Here is a 20,000-nt window from a genome sequence, read left to right as displayed (position 1 = left end):
ATCGAGGAGGATTATCAATGGTCTTGTATGTCTTCCATTTTCTAATAATTGCTCCCACTGTTGCTTTTGTTACACCAAGCTTTTTACCTATTGCAGGGTCTGTCTTCCCAGCCTGGTGCACGTCACTGGTGTCCTTTGACAGCTTTTGGGTTTTGGCCATAGTGGAGTTTGTAGTGTGAGAGAATGAGGTTTTGGACAGGTGTCCTTTATATCGATGAGTTAAAACAGATACTGTTAATACAGGTAACGATTGAAGACCTCATTAGAAGTTAGACCTCTTTGACAGCCAAACATTTTGCTTGTTGTAGGTGACCAAATACTTTTTTCCCCTGTAATTTGGAAATAATTTCTTTAAAACTCAAACAATGTGATTTTCAGTTCTGTCCCATTCTGTCTCATGGTTGTGACAATGGACAATTACAGGCCTCTCTAATCTTTTGAATTAGGGGAACTTGCACAATTGTTGGTTGACTAAATACTTTTTTGCCCCACTGTACATACGTTCATGTACAGTTGTGGTCAAAAGTTTATATACACTTGTTAAGAACATAATGTCACGGCTCTCTTGAGTTTCCAGTTATTTTTACAACTCGGATTTTTCTCCGATAGAATCATTGGAACAGATACTTGTTTGTCACAAAAAAACATTCATGAAGTTTGGTTCTTTTATGACTTTATTATGCTCTGCTGGGTCAAAAATATACATGCAGCAACACAAATTAGCAATTAGCATTGGTGATTTAGAAAGTTGTCAGTGAAATGAGCTACATTGCAAAGCCTCTTAACTTCTTGTGAGTGATTATGATTGACTGCAGCTGGTCACTTCTTTGAGGCCATTTAAATGGGGCTCATTGGATGCAAACGCCGACAAACGCTACAATGGTAAAGTCAAAGCTCAGCATAGATATGAAAAAGTGAATCATTGACTTGAACAAGTCAGGAAAGTCACTTGGAGCCATTTCAAAGCAGTTGCAGGTCCCAATAGCAGCAGTGCAAACAATTGTTTGTAATTATAAAATGCATGGCAATGTTTTGTCACTGCCACGATCAGGAAGAAAATGCAAGCTATCACCTGCTGCTGAGAGAAAATTGGTCAGGAGGGTGAAGATTCAACCGAGAATCACCAAAAACCAGATCTGCTATGAATTAGAAGCTGCTGGAACACAGGTGCTAGTTTTCACAGTTAAGCATGTTTTGCATCTTCATGGACTGCGAGGCTGCCGTGCAAGAAGGAAGGCCTTGCATCAAAAGCGGCATCTTAAGGCTCAACTGAACTTTGCTGCTGATCACATGGACAATGCCCAGCAATGTTTGGAGGAGAAAGGGTGAGGCCTTTAACCCCAAGTACACCATGCCTATCGCCAAGCACGCTGGTGGTAGTATTATGCTGTTGGGGCTGTTTGCTGCCATTGGAACTCGTGCTTTACAATAAGTAAATTGGATAATTAAAGAGGATTACCTTCAAATTCTTCAAGATAACCTAAAGTTATCAGCCCGAAGATTGCGTCTTGGGCGGAGTTGGGTGTTCCAACAGAACAATGACCCCAAATACACATCAAAAGTGGTAAGGGAATTGCTCAATCAGGCTAGAATTAAGGTTTTCGAATGGCCTTCCCAAAATCCTGACTTAAACCCCATCGAGAACTTGTGGACAATGCTGAAGAAAACAAGTCCATGTCAGAAAGCCATCAAATTTTACTGAACTGCACCAATTCTGTCAAGAGTGGTCAAAGATTCAACCAGAAGCTTATGGATGGCCACCAAAAGTGCCTAATTGAAGTGAAAATGGCCAAGGGACATGTTACCAAATATTAGCGCTGTTGTATGTATTGCAGATTTGATCACTATTTTATGTTCATCCATAATAAAGTCATAAAAGAACCAATCTTCATGAATGTTTTTTTTGACAAAGAAGTATTTTTTCCACTCACTATCAGAGAAAAATCAGAGTTGAAGAAATAACTGGAAACTCAAGAGGGTCATGACATTGTTTTAGTGTATGTAAACCTTTGACCACAACCGAAGGTGTGAATATACCCACAACCTCATAGGGGACCAGAATTGGGGAACATAATACTTGTATAGATGATTTAACCATTATTTTTTACCCTACTATGTTCGAGAGTTTTATCCCAGGCTACGCCTTCCTGTATATACTTTATTGATTTACATGTTGTCATTGGTACTGTATTTTAAATAAGAGTAAATTCTTTGTTTTGGTAGGCACATACATGTGCGGGAGCTGCTTGTGTGACTTGGGCCATCTTGGTGTCCGTTGTGAGTGCCAGGAGGGGGAGGCAAGCAGCATACACATAGATACATGCCACGCAAGTGAGGACAAGCAGTTGTGTAGCGGACGTGGCGAATGCAGCTGCAACCAGTGCCTATGCTATGAATCAGAGTTTGGCCAAATATACGGAAGTTTCTGTGAGTGCGACGACTTTTCGTGCGCCCGACACGAGGGCATCCTCTGTTCAGGTAAACAAAACTGTAAACCAGGCCTGCCGCCATCTCACTCAAAGATACTTTTCATCTCATCTGATCTCATCTCATTTTCCTAACTGCTTTATCTTTATTAGGATTCAGACTGTTTACAATGTGTGTATTTGGTCAATACCAAAAGTTAATTTCAATACTTTATGTACCCTTTGTTGGCCATAATGAAGGCCAATTGTTTCCTGTATCTCTTGTGCTGGAGCCTATCCCAGCTGACTCTGGGGCACAGATGGGCAAGGCACCATGAGTTGGGAGTTAGGGTGGGCGGATGAGAGGGCAAGAGAGAATGTGAGAGAGAATGTGAGAGACAATGTGAGAGAGAATGTGAGAGAGAATGTGAGAGACAATGTGAGAGACAATGTGAGAGACAATGTGAGAGACAACGTGAGAGACAATGTGAGAGAGATTGCGAGAGTGCGTGAGAGAGAAATTTCAGCAACCTATTTATTTATATCTAAAATGTCTTTTCCTGTGTCTGTATTCTCACCCTGACAATGAAATTTCCCGAATACGGGATGAATAAAGTTATCTAATCTAATTTTAACATTTAACTTTTGAAAATATGAATAGTTTGGCTATCTCAGTCAATTGATAGGTCTGAAAATACAACTTCAGGAGCAGGTCAAGAACGAGTGAGATCAATTTAAATAGGAAACAGGTTTATTACCGGACTGCAGGATGGTTGGAGAATGCTCCGACAGCTGTGAGCCTGCCTTCCTCGCAATTCTCTCTGACTGAACACTAAGTCAGTCTTTATATAGGAACTCAGGTTAATCTTTCTAAAACAGTGATGTATTTCTAAAACAGTGATGTATTTCTAAAACAGTGATGTATTTCTAAAACAGTGATGTATTTCTAAAACAGTGATGTATTTCTAAAACAGTGATGTATTTCTAAAACAGTGATGTATTTCTAAAACAGTGATGTATTTCTAAAACAGTGATGTATTTCTAAAACAGTGATGTATTTCTAAAACAGTGATGTATTTCTAAAACAGTGATGTATTTCTAAAACAGTGATGTATTTCTAAAACAGTGATGTATTTCTAAAACAGTGATGTATTTCTAAAACAGTGATGTATTTCTAAAACAGTGATGCATGACAAGAGTTTATGTAAACAAAACTTTGGGCTAATATGGTTAGACATTAGCAGGTTTAAGTTGTATGCAAACGCGATATTTTTATAGCTCACACAAACTGCTGCACCCTATCTTATATTGCTTGTTTCGAACAAACAGTTCCAAAACGAGTTGGCCATATTCCACAATACAAGGAAACAATTGCAAGGCCAGCTAGTTAGCTATCTTACAATTCATGGTGCGAACAAACAATTGCAAGGCCAGCTAGTTGGCTCATCCTACATTCCAATGTCCAAACAAACAATTGTAAAACCAGTTTGGCCACATTGGCTCGACATGAACAAACAATTATTAATCCAGTTGGCAGGTCTACCCCAATACAATCTAATGATTAGATTATAGTGTAGTTTAAACTTTATATCTAATGATTAGATTAGAGTAGATTGGATTGGATAACTTCATTCATCGCGTATTTGGAAAATGTCATTGTGACAGTAGCAAGAGGATGAGGATGCAGATAAAGGAAAGGCACACCTATAAGTTACACAGTAAGTTACAAAGCACAAAGTACAAAGCAAAGTAGATGGGATAATTAAGAATTACCAAATCAAATCATTAAGACAGAAGAGCAGCAAAAACACAAAATGAGCAAGGATGTACGGAGCTACCGCTACCAGCTGCCACTTGAACAACGTCATCTTGGTTGCGGTAGCAAAAACGTTTATTGACTCAAAAAGACGTTGTAAAGTTGGATAAAAACTGGAACCACATACAGGAAGTCTTCCACAAGATGGGGAACTACTGCAGACTGTGACCGAAATTGAGCATATGCAAGCTTATCTGCACAGTTCTTCAGTAATCTGGAGCTGGCAGAAGGAAGCCATGCTAAAAGAACAAGGAAAGTTGTAAAAATATTAAAGTAAAAAGTACAAAGTACAGTAAAAGTAATGTATTAAGAAATATTAAAATGTAATTAAGAAAAAATAGAACAGCATATCTAATGGTTAGATTAGAGCGGATTAAACTTTATTCACCCTGTACCCGGGAAAATTCACTTTGTTGCAGTAGCAAGAAAATGAAAACAGACACAGGAAAAGAAATTGTAGAATTAAATAAAGTATATAATAAATACATAAATAAATGATTGAATGATCGAATGAATGAATGAATATATAAATCGATGGATGGACAGGCAAGCGGATAGATGGATCGGTCAGAAATGTCCTTGTTTTAAGCCAATGAATGTGATGATAAATATTTCTCTTCAGAGTTAACTTCCTTCTTGGTACCTTACTGTCCTCGGCAGACCACGGCGAATGTCACTGCGGGGAGTGCAAATGCCATGCTGGGTACATTGGGGACAACTGCAACTGCTCCACCGAGACTGCATCATGCATAGCTGACAACGGGCAGATCTGCAGTGAGCGCGGCAACTGCATTTGCGGACGTTGCCAATGTACACAGCCTGCAGCCTTTGGGGACACATGCGAAAAATGCCCCACCTGCCCAGATGCCTGTGACACAAAAAGGTACACAACGGAAAAATGTATTTATTTTTTCTGCTTAAATTTGCACCATCATGAAAATCCATAGTCCTTTTCTTTGTAAATCAGACCAAGAATGCCCCCTAAGAAGTTTTGTTTCTATTTTGCAATTGTCCAGAAAGCCGGAGAATTAGTCCTCAATGAATTAGTTCCAGAACTTGTTTCGTCATTTAACTTTTATGCAAGTAGAGCAGTATTTTATGTCAACCCTCTAATTTGGGCCATCATCCTAAAAAATTAAAAAAAAACTAACCTAAGCTTACCAACTAAACCGTTTGAAAATCTTTGCAAGAAAGATGAGAAACACGAAATTGAGAGAAAATTTTATTTCAAAAAGTCATTAATGTACAGTAACACATTGACATACGGGTGCCTCGATATAAGAGCCAATTGACAACTTTGAGATACGAGAAAAATTTTGATATAAGAGCATACAGCTTATGCGAGAGGCTGCTTATCAGGATATGTCGCCGCAACACTTGTGTACCGTATTTTCACGACTATTAAGCGCGTCGTATTTTTAGCCGCAGTGTCAATAACAAGTGCTATTTCTTATTTTACACACACACAGGAGGTGCTGTTCTTTTAGACGCAGCCAGGCATGGCATATAATTATTATTTTATTGAGGAATACCACCCATTATAGCGCTGACTAAGGTACGGAAGCAGCCCCAGACGCTATTTCCGGTCTGCAGTGACTGCTGGGATGTATAGTCCTTTTGCCAATACACCCTGGTTGACGGCTCTGATAACTTTGCACTAATAGTATCAATATACTACAACAGCGAACACACTCATTTGGTGCTACATGCACCAAATGCATGCTACACCCGCACGCTAAAAACATTTTTAAAAAGGCAACGGAAGCAAGACTGATCATAGGTGGGTTATGGCCATATTGCAATATTAGTCATGTAGGGACAATAGGGCCCGCTTCTGCCTTTCATTCGCGGTAGTCATTCATTTATTTTTTGAACCGTTTATACTCAAGGATCCCAGGAGTTGGTTTAGCCCAGTGCTTCTCAATTATTTTCTGTTAGGCCCCCCCTAGCAAGAAGAAAACTATTCGCCCCCCCCCCCCCCCCCACTTCCCACCGTGACTAAAAATAAAATCATTTTATAAAATTGTTATAAGTACAACATTTTATCCTTATTAACATTAAAGAAAAGGGAAAAAAAGAAAGAAATATAGTCAAACTTACAAAGAATAACTTTATTAAATCTTGTTTTAAGTCTGCAACAGAAAAGATTTTAAGTGCATCAATGCCTGAAATAAAAAAATAAATGAGAGCGCCACTTCCAGCTACTGTAGTGGATGCGCAATTACACTTTATACTAGTACGGCCACATAAAATCCTGTTCCCCAGGGTTACACACGCCCCCCCAGGTACCGCACCACGCCCCCCCAGGGGGGCGCGCCCCACTATTTGAGAAGCACTGGTTTAGCCTATCCCAGCAAACTATGAGCACCAGGTGGGGGACAACCTGAATCAGTGGCTAGCCAATTGCAGGGCACAAGGAGACGAACAACCATTCATGTTCATACTCACACTATACCTAGGGAAAATTTAGTATTAGGCCAGCCAACCTTGCATGTTTTTGGCATGTGGGAGGAAACCGGCGTACTTTTGATTCAACAGTATCTCAGAAATACACTGTGTGATGATTTTACTTGAGATTTTCCCTTCCGAGTCACACATTTGTACTAACCATTAAAACTATGCATATGGAGGTGGAAATTGTGAATCAGGGGGCCACTTACACCGGACCAATTGTAAAATTCAACAATTTTTAAGGCAATTTTAAGGGTGCGGCTTCCATGCGTGTAATACGGTACATCAATATTTCAAAGATCCTCCTCTTGCAGGAATAATAGCCCCTAAACACTTCCTTACCCTCCAATGACGGTCTTGATTCTGATTGAAGGTATTTTTGACCATTCTTCACAAAACATCTCCAGTTCAGTCAGGTTTGATGGTTTCTGAGCAGGGACAGCCTGCTTTAAATCACAGCACGGATTGTCAATAATATTTAAGTATGGGGACTGAGATTGCCATTGCAGTACGGTGTACTGGTTCTTCTGCATGAATTCCTTTAATAAAACTGAGCAGTGTTTCATTGTCTAGTTGAAGTATCTAGTCCAATTTATGAAAGCTCCCAAAAAGTACAGGCATTCCTTATTCGTTATTTTATTTTGAAAATATTGTCACGGGTGCCTTCATTCTTGCTTTTGAAGATCACTTCACCATATAAGGGGCTCTCATTTGCTGTCTCAAAACAACCCTCCATTTTTTTAACCCATTGTCTGCTTAAATTTATTTTTGCTCGGGAAAGCAGTGGCCGAGTGCCACGACCGTTCTGGCCATGGCTTATTTATCTGTTTCATGGTTTTCTTTAGCCTTGGTTTTATCGTACCATGTGTTCGCTCTACCAGTCCCACGCTCTGTAGATGGTACGAGCAGTGGTTTTTAGACTAATTCCTAGGTGATTATTTCAAATAGGTAGGTACCTTTTGGACGTCTCCCTTCTTTGGGCCTGAGGTTAACTTGCATATTATGTCTGTATCAACTTAAACAGTTCCTGCAAAAAAAAATAAAGTAGGTATTTAGACATCTAGGACATGGAACACTTGCTGTACCATTTCCATCATCCTGCCCTGTTGAAACATGGCTCCTTCCATGGCTCAATTTTGGGATATATTCTTTGTTTGGCATGGTAGGCCTTTCTTCTTTTACTGCTTCCTTGTTAAGATCGATAACTATATTTGGTTTTACCTTTCCTGCAATTTCACAAATTAACTAATCATACTAAAAATAGGAAACATACAAAAAGCAAACCAGGCTGCTTTCTCCTCAGGAAAACAGCTTTCATGTTCTCTGCAACAGTTACATTTGCATCAATTGATATCCAGAAACAAATGCACACATTTATAATTCTGAATAGAGTTGAACCCACTAAAATGTAACCACCCCTTGTTTGTCCTTGTTAATACCTTTAGCATAACTGTCCGTCCTTTAGAGCAATTAAAATTCTATCTATCAAGTCCCAATTCTGTCAGGAGTGGCTGGATTGCCCCTCCTGGCATGACGTCACAATTATTATCAGCTGTGGCTAATAACGTGACTAGATTATTTTTGGTATTTAAGCATTATGGTTTTCTGTGAATGCGGTCGGATCGTTCTGGTTTCATTTCATGTTTTTCCTCGTAGTCATTGCCGTTCCCATTGACGCCATGCCACACTGCATGTTTCTTTTCGTTTGTAATGAGTGATCGAGCTAAGTTGTTTATGTTATGTTACCCCGTTTATTAAATCAAGCTACCAGAGCAACATATCTGCCTCCCCTTTTCCATTTACTTCGGCGACTCTGCATCTGGGTTCACTTTCCCCTCCGATCGCGTCGCACTACGCGGCGCGATCGTAACAGCACGATCCGACCATCATGGACCCAGCGGAGCGCCACCCACGCTCGCGCCGACGCGCTCGGCGACGCCGACCATCCACCTCGAAGACACCGGACTGCTTGGAGTGTATAAGAAACCCCTCAGAATCGTTTAGGAGTTTTGTAATGAACACACCGTGGTGCGGGGCTATCAGGCACATCATTGCTGGAGATGAGTCTCAGCTGGTAGGAGAGTTAGATCCGCAGCGTACTCCTACGCCCCACCACTGCTATGCACGTCGCCCTGGGAAGCCCTTACCGTTTAATCATGATGCCCAGGTGCGTACAACCACCAGAGACCGCCCAAGTTATCTAATGGAGGGAGCCTGAAGATTCTGGTGAGGAGGACATCGTTGAGGAAATTGATTTTTTCGCTGGGGTTTCGGAATCTGATGATGAATTCTTCGACCAATTCGGACCCCGAGACCTTCCACTGGAGGAGGATTACCCCTATTTTTCCCCCGATAATTCCTACTCCAAATACCCCGACCAGCAATTACAAAGTGGGCTGACCACCTATTATGGGACACGACGTGATGGCGGGGGTGCTGTGCAATCCTCCCAGACGAGGCGCCGAGCGCCACGCCGTAGAGCGAAGCGAAAGCAATGCCTGGACACACTAACCACTGTCCAAGTCATGCACACACTAACCACTGTCCAAGTTATGCGCCCGACCACGTCCGTCCAAGCTCCTCTCCCGACCACGTCCGTCCAAGCTCCTCTCCCGACCAAGTCCGTCCAAGCTCCTCTCCCGACCTCGACCACGCCCTTCCTAGTGCCCGAAGTTACTCGGCCGACCTTGCTGTTCCAGTCGTCCCAGGATACTCGGCCGACCTCACTGTACCAGCATCTCCTAGAAACTATGCAGCCCTCACCGTTCCAAGTGCCCGAAGTTACTCGGCCGACCACGCCTTTCCAAGTGCCCGGAGTTACTCGGCCGATCACGCTGTACCAGCATCTCCTAGAAACTATGCAGCCCTCCCCGTTCCAAGTGCCCGAAGTTACTCGGCCGACCACGCCTTTCCAAGTGCCCGAAGTTACTCGGCCGATCACGCTGTACCAGCATCTCCTAGAAACTATGCAGCCCTCCCCGTTCCAAGTGCCCGAAGTTACTCGGCCGACCACGCCTTTCCAAGTGCCCGAAGTTACTCGGCCGACCACGCCTTTCCAAGTGCCCGAAGTTACTCGGCCGACCACGCCTTTCCAAGTGCCCGAAGTTACTCGGCCGACCACGCCTTTCCAAGTGCCCGAAGTTACTCGGCCGATCACGCCTTTCCAAGTGCCCGAAGTTACTCGGCCGATCACGCCTTTCCAAGTGCCCGAAGTTACTCGGCCGATCACGCTGTACCAGCATCTCCTAAAGACTATGCAACCCTCCCCGTTCCAAGTAGCCGAAGTTACTCGGCCAACCACGGCTGTTCAAGTGGCCGAAGTTACTCGGCTAACCACGCCTATCCAAGTGGCCGAAGTTACTCAGCCGACCACGCCTGTCCAAGTGGCCAAAGTTACTCGGCCGACCACGCCGTTTCAAGTGACCCAAGCTCCTGTGCCAAGGCCACGCAAAGTACTCCCGTTGCCTTTGGGGTCGCCAGTCGCACCCGTACCGAAGCCACGCATCAGGTTTCTGGTGACGGACGGCCATTCCAGAACCGCTCTCCCAAGCACCGCTCTCCCAAGCACCGCTCTGTCCAGCGCCTGCCCGTCCAGCGCCTGCCCGCCCAGAAGTGGCGACGATGCTCCGGCGCTCGTGGAAGACGGGGCCGGCGACGTCGAGAGTGGTAATTCGCCGGAGTCCCTGGAAGAAGGGGCTGGCAACGTCAAGAGTGGTAATACGCCGGAGTCCCTGGAAGAAGGGGCTGGCGACGTCAAGAGTGGAAATTCCCCGGAGTCCCTGAAAGAAGGGGCTGGCGACGTCAAGAGTGGTAATTCGCCGGAGTCCCTGAAAGAAGGGACTGGCGACGTCAAGAGTGGTAATTCGCCGGAGTCCCTGGAAGAAGAAGCCGGTGACGTCGAGAGTGGCAATTCGCCGGAGTCCCTGGAAAAAGGGGCTGGCGACGTTGAGAGTGCCAATTGGCCGGTGCCCCTGGAGGACGGGGCCGGCGACGTCCAGTGAAGCAATGCTCCGGTTTCCCGGGAGGAGAGAGTTGTCCACCCCCCGAACAAACAGGGTAAGGTGCCCGACCGTACTAAACTTCTAATATCTCCTAAAGGCAGGCAGTTTGGCCAAGACTTAAAGGACCAGGTGGGATGCCTGCCGGACCGACCACAGCCTCGTCTCGTTTCTGGCCGGCGCGGACGCCCCCCGGATCGACCACAGCCACGTCTTGTTTCTGGCCGGCGCGGACACCCGCCGGATCGACCACTGCCTCGTCACGTTCTTGACCGGCACGGACGCCCGCCGGACCGACCACTGCCTCGTCTTGTTTCAGGCTGGCGCAGACGCCCGCCGGATCGACCTCTCCTTCGTCTGTTCTTGGGTTGGTGTGGACGACCACCGGACAATGCTAGGTCAAACCACCCACCTTCCCTGCTTGTTCCCGTTTCTCATGTTGGAATTGACCTTGGGACGTCTAGGATCCGTCCCTTAGAGGGGATGTACTGTCAGGAGTGGCTGGATTGCCCCTCCTGGCATGACGTCACGATTATTATCAGCTGTGGCTAATTACGTGATTAGATTATTTTTGGTATTTAAGCATTATGGTTTTCTGTGAACGCGGTTGGATCCTTCTGGTTTCATTTCATGTTTTTCCTCGTAGTCATTGCCGTTCCCATTGACGCCACGCCACACTGCATGTTTCTTTTCGTTTGTAATGAGTGATCAAGCTAAGTTGTTTATGTTATGTTACCCCGTTTATTAAATCAAGCTACCAGAGCAACATATCTGCCTCCCCTTTTCCATTTACTTCGGCGACTCTGCATCTGGGTTCACTTTCCCCTCCGATCGCGTCGCACTACGCAGCGCGATCGTAACAAATTCATTCAATAATTTGTATCGCGTTGCATATTAAAGTCAGTTGTTTGAAATTCAAAATATCCCAATCTAGTAGTCTTTTCAAATGTAACATGCTGTTGTCTTTGGAATTTGTCAATCAGCTATAAAACTTTCTTAATCAATATTTTTCAATAGTCAGGCACGAAATTAAATCCAGTTATATTTCTATCCATTTTCTTTTTAATTGTTTACGTTTAACTATCTGAGGTTTGGTCTCAATTTAAACAATTTCACCCTTTTTTTATGGAGACAATAAAACCAATATAAAAAGTATATATATATATATATATATATATATATATATATATATATATATATATATATATATATATATATATATATATATATATATATATATATATATATATATATATATATATATATATATATATATATATATATATATATATATATATATATATATATATATATATATATATATATATATATATATATATATATATATATATATATATATATATATATATATATATATATATATATATATATATATAGGTGGGTGGGTGGGTAGGTGGGTGGGTGGGTGGGTGGGTGGGTGGGTAGGTGGGTGGGTGGGTGGGTGGGTAGGTGGGTGGGTGGGTAGGTGGGTAGGTAGGTAGGTAGGTAGGTAGGTAGGTATATATGTACGTATGTATGTCTCTATCTCTATCTCTCTCTATCTCTATATATATCTATATCTATCTATATATCTATATATATCTATATATATCTAATTATCTATATATATATCTATATATATATATGTATATATGTATATGGATATATGTATATATGTATATGTATATGTATATATATTTTTTTTTTTCATGTGCATTTTAACACGGGTTTGTTACTCATGTTGCGACAATAATAAACAATTTATTAACATTTTCTCATTCTCATTGTAATGTGTTTCTCACATCTTTCATGCAAAATTGTGACATGTTGACCAGTTTTAAAGGGTTTCATTGGTAGATGTGTGAGGACCGTGGAACAAATTTGAGAATTTACATATAAAATACAAGTCTACTTACGAAACTTTCAAGTCACGGAAATTTCTGGATTCAATTAATTTCATAAGTAGAGGTATAAGTGTATCTCAAATGTCCATATATCATCCTTGATACTGGGTTGGTCTATGGATAAAACCAATAATAACTCAATGAAAGGCTTACTATTGAAGCATAAACCTGCTTGCTCCTGTACTCGTGTGACATCCATTTTTAAGAAAGCTGATGGTAATGTTACATGTGATATTTTGGTATTGTTTTAATAGTTATTGATTTGTAAATCTTGATTGTTTGTTTTTTATGCTCTTTGACGAGATTATATAATTTATTTGCTAGCGTGCTCCTCCGTGTCCATTACTCTTGCAGAGAATGCATTGAGTGCTGGCTTTTTGACTCACGAAAGCTCCAAGACAACCAGACCTGTCAGCGTCTGTGCAAGGACGAAATTATCACGGTGGAGACACTCCGTAAGTAAATGCTGTCCATGACGTACATACACAACAGCTGTATTCACAATTGTATTTTACAACCTAGAGATCGACAGATTATCCGTCAGGCAGATTATCAGCGCTGATATTTGGCTTTATTTGTGTGTGTTCGCTGTTCGGCAGGCGCGGGCTCGCTTGCTGGTGGCAGTATGATTGAGTGCCAATGGTTGGTTTCTCTCTCTAGCAACCAGTCTAGAATTTAGTCTGCCTTTCACCCGAAGTCCGCTGGGATTGGGTCTGGCAACCCCTTACGAGGATGGGCGGTATGGAAGATGAATGAGTAAATATTTGGAATTTGCCAAGCATTTGTCAATCTGACTTTTTTATTCCGACCGGCCCATATGAAGAAGTCAATTAAGACTGGGTTAGCTGCAGCCACAGTTCTTACACTTCTCTCTCTCTTCCCAGCTGTTTTAACTCAAGTCACAGCCACTCCGAGCATAAACAACCTATAACATCTGCTCGATAAGAGATTTTTTTTCTTGAAAATATCAAGGGACTTACTTCAATTTGGCACTCTTTGTTGGTAATGAGATGCATCACAGCTGCCCTTCGTTTCAAATTCTGTGCCAAGTGGTACATATATATTTGTGTTCCTTAATACTGTGATTCTTAACTACTTCAACATTCGCTGCTTCAGTACATTTTTTTTTATTAATGACAGTGCTGCCAACCTCCGTCGACCCCATTTCAGGAATACCCTTGTCCCATTTCTGAAGTTTTTAGGGAGTGAATGCGATTGATAGGTTTATTAATAATTACACTTCAGATATAATTATCAATCACTGCAGGCAGACATCTTATTAAATTATTGACATTTAATTAAATAATTTGCATCTCTGCTAAAACCTTATAAGGGGAGATACATCAAGACTTCCTCCCGATCTCTAAAGTATCTCCTCGATCAGTAGTTTCTCGTACGGCTTTAAAGCCATAAATCAAAACAATTACTAGGTTATTTATTAATCCAACATGCGTAATTAAAAACATCTGTAACTATAATAACAATTAGGTATTTAACAATAATAGAAAAAGGAAACTAAAAACAAACTCCATTTGAATTAAAACAATCATGCCTTCATTTGGCATAACAATTACATAAAGAAGCGCGATGTGCGTCACGATGTAGGAACACTATGCAAGTGTTCCTGGAAGTGATTTATATCCATCTACTGTTAGCAAGAGTCCTTGGCAACTCTTCACTGCAAACCCAGATCAACAGTCCTCGGAGCCCGGTACTGGGTGAGTTGTCAGATAAACAGTCCTTGTGAGAGGACAAGGTGACTGGTAAGGACCCCGAGCACTCTTCGGACAATTGGAAGAATGATTTAACAAAGAAATGATTACATTCACACATCTATGATAGTATTACAGATTAAACCCAACAGCGATTTAAGCAAAATTGATATCATTTAAAACAAAAGAATGTGTGACAATTTAAATCAAACTGTTATAATGTTTTACATTATAGAAATATTGTGTTTTTACAAAATATTGAAAAAGTACAGCATAATGAAACTAGGAATACAAAGTAAGAAAAACTATAATTTGTTGATAATTTCAACAGGTCCCTAACCTGCTTTTGCATGTTGTGCAATGTACAAATGTCTTTTCGGAGACTGCTTCAACATGGGATATTTTGGCGAATACGAACCCATAAAGCGAGTGTCTGCCTTTATAACTGGGGGGCAAATAAGTATTAGTAAACGTCCAACTGTACAGTTCTCCTACTTGAAAAGATTAGAGGCGTGTAATTGTCAACATGGGTAAACCTCAAACATCAGAGACAGAATGTGGCAAAAACTGAAAATCACGTTTGATTTTTAAAGGACTTATTTCAAGTGGAAAATATGTATTTGGTCACCTACAAACAAGCAAGATTTCTGGCTGTCAAAGAGGTCTGATGAGGTCTCCACTCATTACCTGAATTAATAGCATCTGTTTTAACTCATTTTCGGTATAAAATACACCTGTCCACAACCACAGTCCCACCCACTCCAAACTCCACTGTGGCCAAGACCAAAGAGCTGTCGAAGGACACCAGAGACAAAATTGTAGACATGTGGTGCTGGGAAGACAACCTGCAATAGATAAAACGCTTGGCGTTAAGAAATCAACTGTGGGAGCAAATGTTAGAAATTGGAAGACCTGCAAGACCACTGATAATCTTCCTCGATCTGGGGCTCCCTGCAAGATCTCACCCCGTGGCATGCGTCAAAATTATAACATGAATGGTAAGCAGAAATCCCAGAAACCACACGGGGGGACCTTGTGAATTATCTTTCAGTAAAACAATGAGTCGCCACTGTACCATACTGTAATGCAGTATGCCAGGACGCTCTATAGAAGTTTACCAAAAGCTTGGTGTCCAAGTTATTCCTCCTGAGTACCCTCAGGGAATTGAGTCGTCCGTTTCTGGGCCTTCTTTACCACTGCCACGGTGTTGGTAGACCAGGAGAGGTTGTCCTTGACGTGGACCCCCTATAATGTGAAGGACTGGACCCCTTCCACGCATCCTCCATTTATGATGACTGGGGCTAGATCTGTGCTGTTTGCATAGGTCTTTATTTATTATTTATTTATTTAGTTTTTGTGATGTTTAGTGTCAGATTGTTCACCAAACACCACGAAGACAGTTTGTTGACCTCATCTCTCATCCTCAAGGTTGTGGATGTTTTGAGACTGAATCCGATTTTTCAGTCTCAAAGCAGGCAAAGAAAATGTTTTGGTTCCTCTGCTAGTGAGGCATTTGTGTTAACAGACACATTATTGTTATTGTAATTGATGATGTGTCGTATTCCCTGCCACATCATCTTTGGGTTTTTTTCTGCTAAGTGCTCAATTTTCCATGTATATGCTGCCTTGTCATTTTAATGCCTATTTACAGTCTGCTCTGGCGGTGCTGTATTTTAACTTGTCCTCTGACCTGAAGGCAGTGTTAGGGCATTTAATGGGTGCCTGTGTCTCTCTGGTCATCCAGGTTTTTTGGTTACGAAAAATCTGTTTATTTTACAGTGACAGTGTCCGTACAGTTTTTAATATGGGAAAGTACAGTGGCCGTGTAGTCCTGGAGGTTCGGGTGTTCAAAAAGTTACCCGATTGGTGCAGGAAAAACATTCCTGCAGCTGAAAACGTGCATCCTCTGGCCAGGTTTTTATTATCTTTATCTGTGGCCTTGTTGGCCTTCGGAGTGGGATTTATGAGGGGGTGAGAGACAGGCAGAGATGGTCGGATCCTGCAAGGTGAGGGAGGGGTGTGACTCTGTAAGCATGTTTGATGTTAGAATAAACATGGTCTCAAATCGGTCCTCAAAGGGCCACAGTGGGTGCAGGTTTTCATTCCAACTCAACAAGGATACCTGTTGGGTTTATTCTGTATTACTATTATACATATATGTGTAGTAATCCATTTCTTTGTTAGATCATTCTTCCTATTATTCCGAAAGTACTCAAGGTCATAAACAATCGTCTGGTCCTCTCTCATGTAGACTTCTTTCAAAGATTGTTTATCCAGCAACTCACCCAATCTGGGACTTCGAGATCGGTTGTTCTCTTTTGCAACGGAGCCAGGGTCACTGGCTAATTACAAAGACGGATATCTGCCATTTCCAGCATAGTGGCCATACCTCGTGACGCACAAAGGGCTTCTTTATGTAATTGTTATATTATTGTTTGGTCAAATGAAGGCGTGATTTTTTTAATCAAATGAGGGTTGGTTTTAGTTTCCTGTTCTGTTATTGTTAAAATAGCTTGATTGTTATTTTTGTTACATATGTTGTTTTTGCTTACTCATGTTGAAATAATCAACAACCTTGTAATTGTTTTGATTTATTGCCTTAAAGCCGTACGCGATTTACTGTTCGTGAGGATACGTTGAAGACAAGGGGGCTTTGCTGTATCTTCCCTTAAGGTCCTTATCCATGATGCAATCTATTTAATTAAATGTCAATAATTGAATAAGATGTCTGCCTGCAGTGATTGGTAATTACATCGGAAGGGTAATTATTTATGAACCTATCAATACCTTTTGCAAGTGTAATCAGGTAATTAGAGTCAGGTGCTACTTATTTTGGAAGACACCTGATTGGTTAAAATGTCGGCACTGGATCGGTTGGAACAAAGACCAGGACCCACTGCGGCCCTACGTGGAATCGGTTTGAGGCCCCTGGCTAGTTTTATCTCCTCTGGGTTGACACTTCATATACTGGATAAACTTAGGCAGAACAGTCTTTAAATATGTGATAGATTCACCAATAAGTATTCCCAAGTTCACCCTTCAATAATTGAGGCATCTGAGATCATATCCTTTTATTCTTGCAAGAAGGGAATCCATCCACACGTGCATGCGGTCAGATGATTCTGAACACCCGAGTGTCCCTTTTGCTAATATATTCATAAGATTTAAACAACATGCATAACAGAAGTCTAAACATTATTCAGAGTCTGATAGCAATTTGTCTCAGTTCTCAAAACTATTGTAGGTCTGTCGAATCGGTTAACTTTGGAGCGAGCACTTCTTTTGCAAGAGATGTAATAAAATTCCTTGTATTAATGTCACATTTATAATAATGATAAACCTAACAACATGCTTTGCTGAAGTCACCGACGACAGTAAAGACTCCATCGGGGTGGTCAAGCTGCATTTTCAGTCGCTAGCAGGAGGCTAAGTGCCTTGCTAACGTTAGCATCCGGTGGGATGTAAACAGCCATTACAATGACTGCCATTAACTCCCAAGGTTGATAGTAGAGCCTGCACACAACTGCCATTTGCTCTAAATCAGAGGAACTGTTGCAGCACCAATCGTTGTGTATGTACACACAAAGAAAAATAAACTATCTTGCATAAATGGTGAAAAATTTTATGCTTGCCCCACTCATACATGGCGTCGCCAGCCCACCGCAGTTATAAACGTGCTCTCACTGGCCAGACGCGAGTAGCCTTGACAGATGTGATCGTAGCCTTTACCATTTCAACACATCCCAATAGTATTTTTTTTATAAGATGGCACTATCGAACGGCTTGTTCCACAGATTCTCTCTAGAGGGAACTCCACAGACTCATGCAGGGGGTGGGAGGTGCTGTCCATGATGGACTTCATCCTGGTCAGCCTCCTCCGCTCTCCCACTTCCTCCACAGAGTCCAGTGGACAGCACAGAACAGAGCTGGCCCTCTTGACCTGCTTATTCAGCTTGTTCCCTTTCCCTCTCCGTGCTCCTGCAGCTGTTTCTCCTTGCTGTCAAATTGTGTTCGATCCATGGCTTCAATCTTTTTCACCCCCAAGCGTTCACACTCGCCTTTTGTTGTCATTCACGTCAGGCATTTCCTCTGTATAGCTCTGAGGTGCCGTTTCTTTGAGTATTGAGAATGTTTTTGAGGGTGAAATGCGCTGCGAGCACACAGAAGTCAAATATTATGCCACCGCCAGGGTTGTTTTGAATGGATTTACTGTAATGCTTGGAATGCCGGGGAGGCTATTTTAGGGTGAACGTACGCTGGGTTGGTGGCAATAAGTAGCATGCCGGCAAGAAATAAAACCAGTGAACAGTGATGGGAATGTGAGTTTTTTTTTCTTGAATTTCATTCACAGACGTCAAAATAAATGTTACGTGTTTTATCTGTTCTAATTATTTTTTAATTTTTAAATAAATAACCGTATCGGCCCCATTCACTTGCGTCATGGCGTAACGGCCCCATTGAATCATGACGTCATCGTATCATCGCGTTATCAACTTGCAATTTGGTGTTTTATGCGCATATAAGCCGTACCCTCGATTCAGCCATCATTTTTGTCCGTCAATGGCGGTTATGTGCAAGTAAATATGGAAAGCACAGCTGTATATTTATCCTGAAGTAATAATTAGTGCAAGCTTGCGTCTATTCTGAAATCGTTTATCATCCAACTTTTAACATAATATATTTATAATTAAAAGCTGATTTCAGAAACAAAATAAATTAATTACAAAAATAATGCTGAAGATAACAATATAAGAGTGCAAATCCCCATTTTCGGTTTGGTTGGCATTTCTTCCCAGTATTACAGTTGCAAATGAATTGCAATTGTTATTCATGGTAAAAAATGCAAATGAGGGCAGCCCGGTGGCGCATTTGGTTAGTGCATCGGCCTCACAGCTCTGGGATCCAGGGTTCAAATCCAGTTTATGTCCATCTGTGTGGAGTTTTCATGTTCTCCCCGGGCATTCTTGGGTTTCCTCGAGGTACTCAGTTTCTCTCCCACATTCCAAAATCATGAATAGTATAGGCTCATTTAACACTCGAATTTGCCCCAAGGTGCGGATGTTTGTGTGCATGATTATCTGTCTCCTTGTGCCTTGCGATTAGCTGGCCACCGATTCAGGGTATCTGTCCCCTGCCTCTATCCCAGAGACTCCTGGGATTGGCTCCAGCACCACCCGCAGCCCTAATGAGGATAAAGCAGTTCAGAAGATGAGATGAGAGACAATTGCAAAGGAATTATTTTTTCGCGATGTTGCTTGATTAAACTACCAGGGTCGCCCCAAAATGAGTTTTCACCTTTTTGTGGTGGGCGATTTGTGTGGCCCAAGGATCCTAGGCGTTAAGTTGTCTGGGTCTTTGTGTCGCTGGCAGGGTCAACCATGGCAAACAGGTCCTAAGGGAGGTGAGTACCAACCCTATGCTGGAGTACTTGGAGAGGGGGCTAGAGAGTGGTGGCAATCCCTGTACCAGCGGCAAAGTATGCCATCAAGCTAACAAGCCTTTTTCCCTTAGGGAGAATACGGAGGCAGCTGATCGTACCAGGAGGCCAATCGACATGTGACTCTAGTGGCCTTTGAGGCAAAAAAGACGCAGGAAGAGTTTAGAGAGGCTATGGAGATCGGCTTAAGGATGACTTCAAAGACATTTCAGTTCCCCGTCCAGTGTCTCAGGAGGGAAAACAGCGCACCACCAAAATGGGGCCTAGTCGGGATGGG

The 20,000-nt window shown here is 42.2% G+C and overlaps 1 protein-coding gene and 1 long non-coding RNA gene across 2 annotated transcripts in view; one reads left to right on the top strand and one right to left on the bottom strand.

Moving 5' to 3' along the window:
* itgb5 (integrin, beta 5) overlaps nt 1-20,000 on the top strand; it is an 82,575-nt gene that overhangs the window by 54,362 nt on the left and 8,213 nt on the right. Inside the window, 3 exon segments of the mRNA XM_077728818.1 lie at nt 2,224-2,478; nt 4,882-5,104; nt 12,929-13,029. Of these exon segments, the coding sequence (XP_077584944.1) occupies nt 2,224-2,478; nt 4,882-5,104; nt 12,929-13,029 (579 nt within the window).
* Nucleotides 13,989-20,000, bottom strand: part of LOC144204700 (uncharacterized) — a 15,702-nt gene continuing 9,690 nt past the window's right edge. Inside the window, exon 2 of the long non-coding RNA XR_013327947.1 lies at nt 13,989-15,131. This is a non-coding gene — a long non-coding RNA (uncharacterized LOC144204700). The remainder of the gene's footprint in view (nt 15,132-20,000) is intronic.

Source organism: Stigmatopora nigra, chromosome 11, assembly GCF_051989575.1.
Source record: "Stigmatopora nigra isolate UIUO_SnigA chromosome 11, RoL_Snig_1.1, whole genome shotgun sequence".
Taxonomy (NCBI): domain Eukaryota; kingdom Metazoa; phylum Chordata; class Actinopteri; order Syngnathiformes; family Syngnathidae; genus Stigmatopora; species Stigmatopora nigra.
Note: the sequence above shows the minus strand (reverse complement) of the source record. Positions and strands in the feature narration are given on the sequence as shown.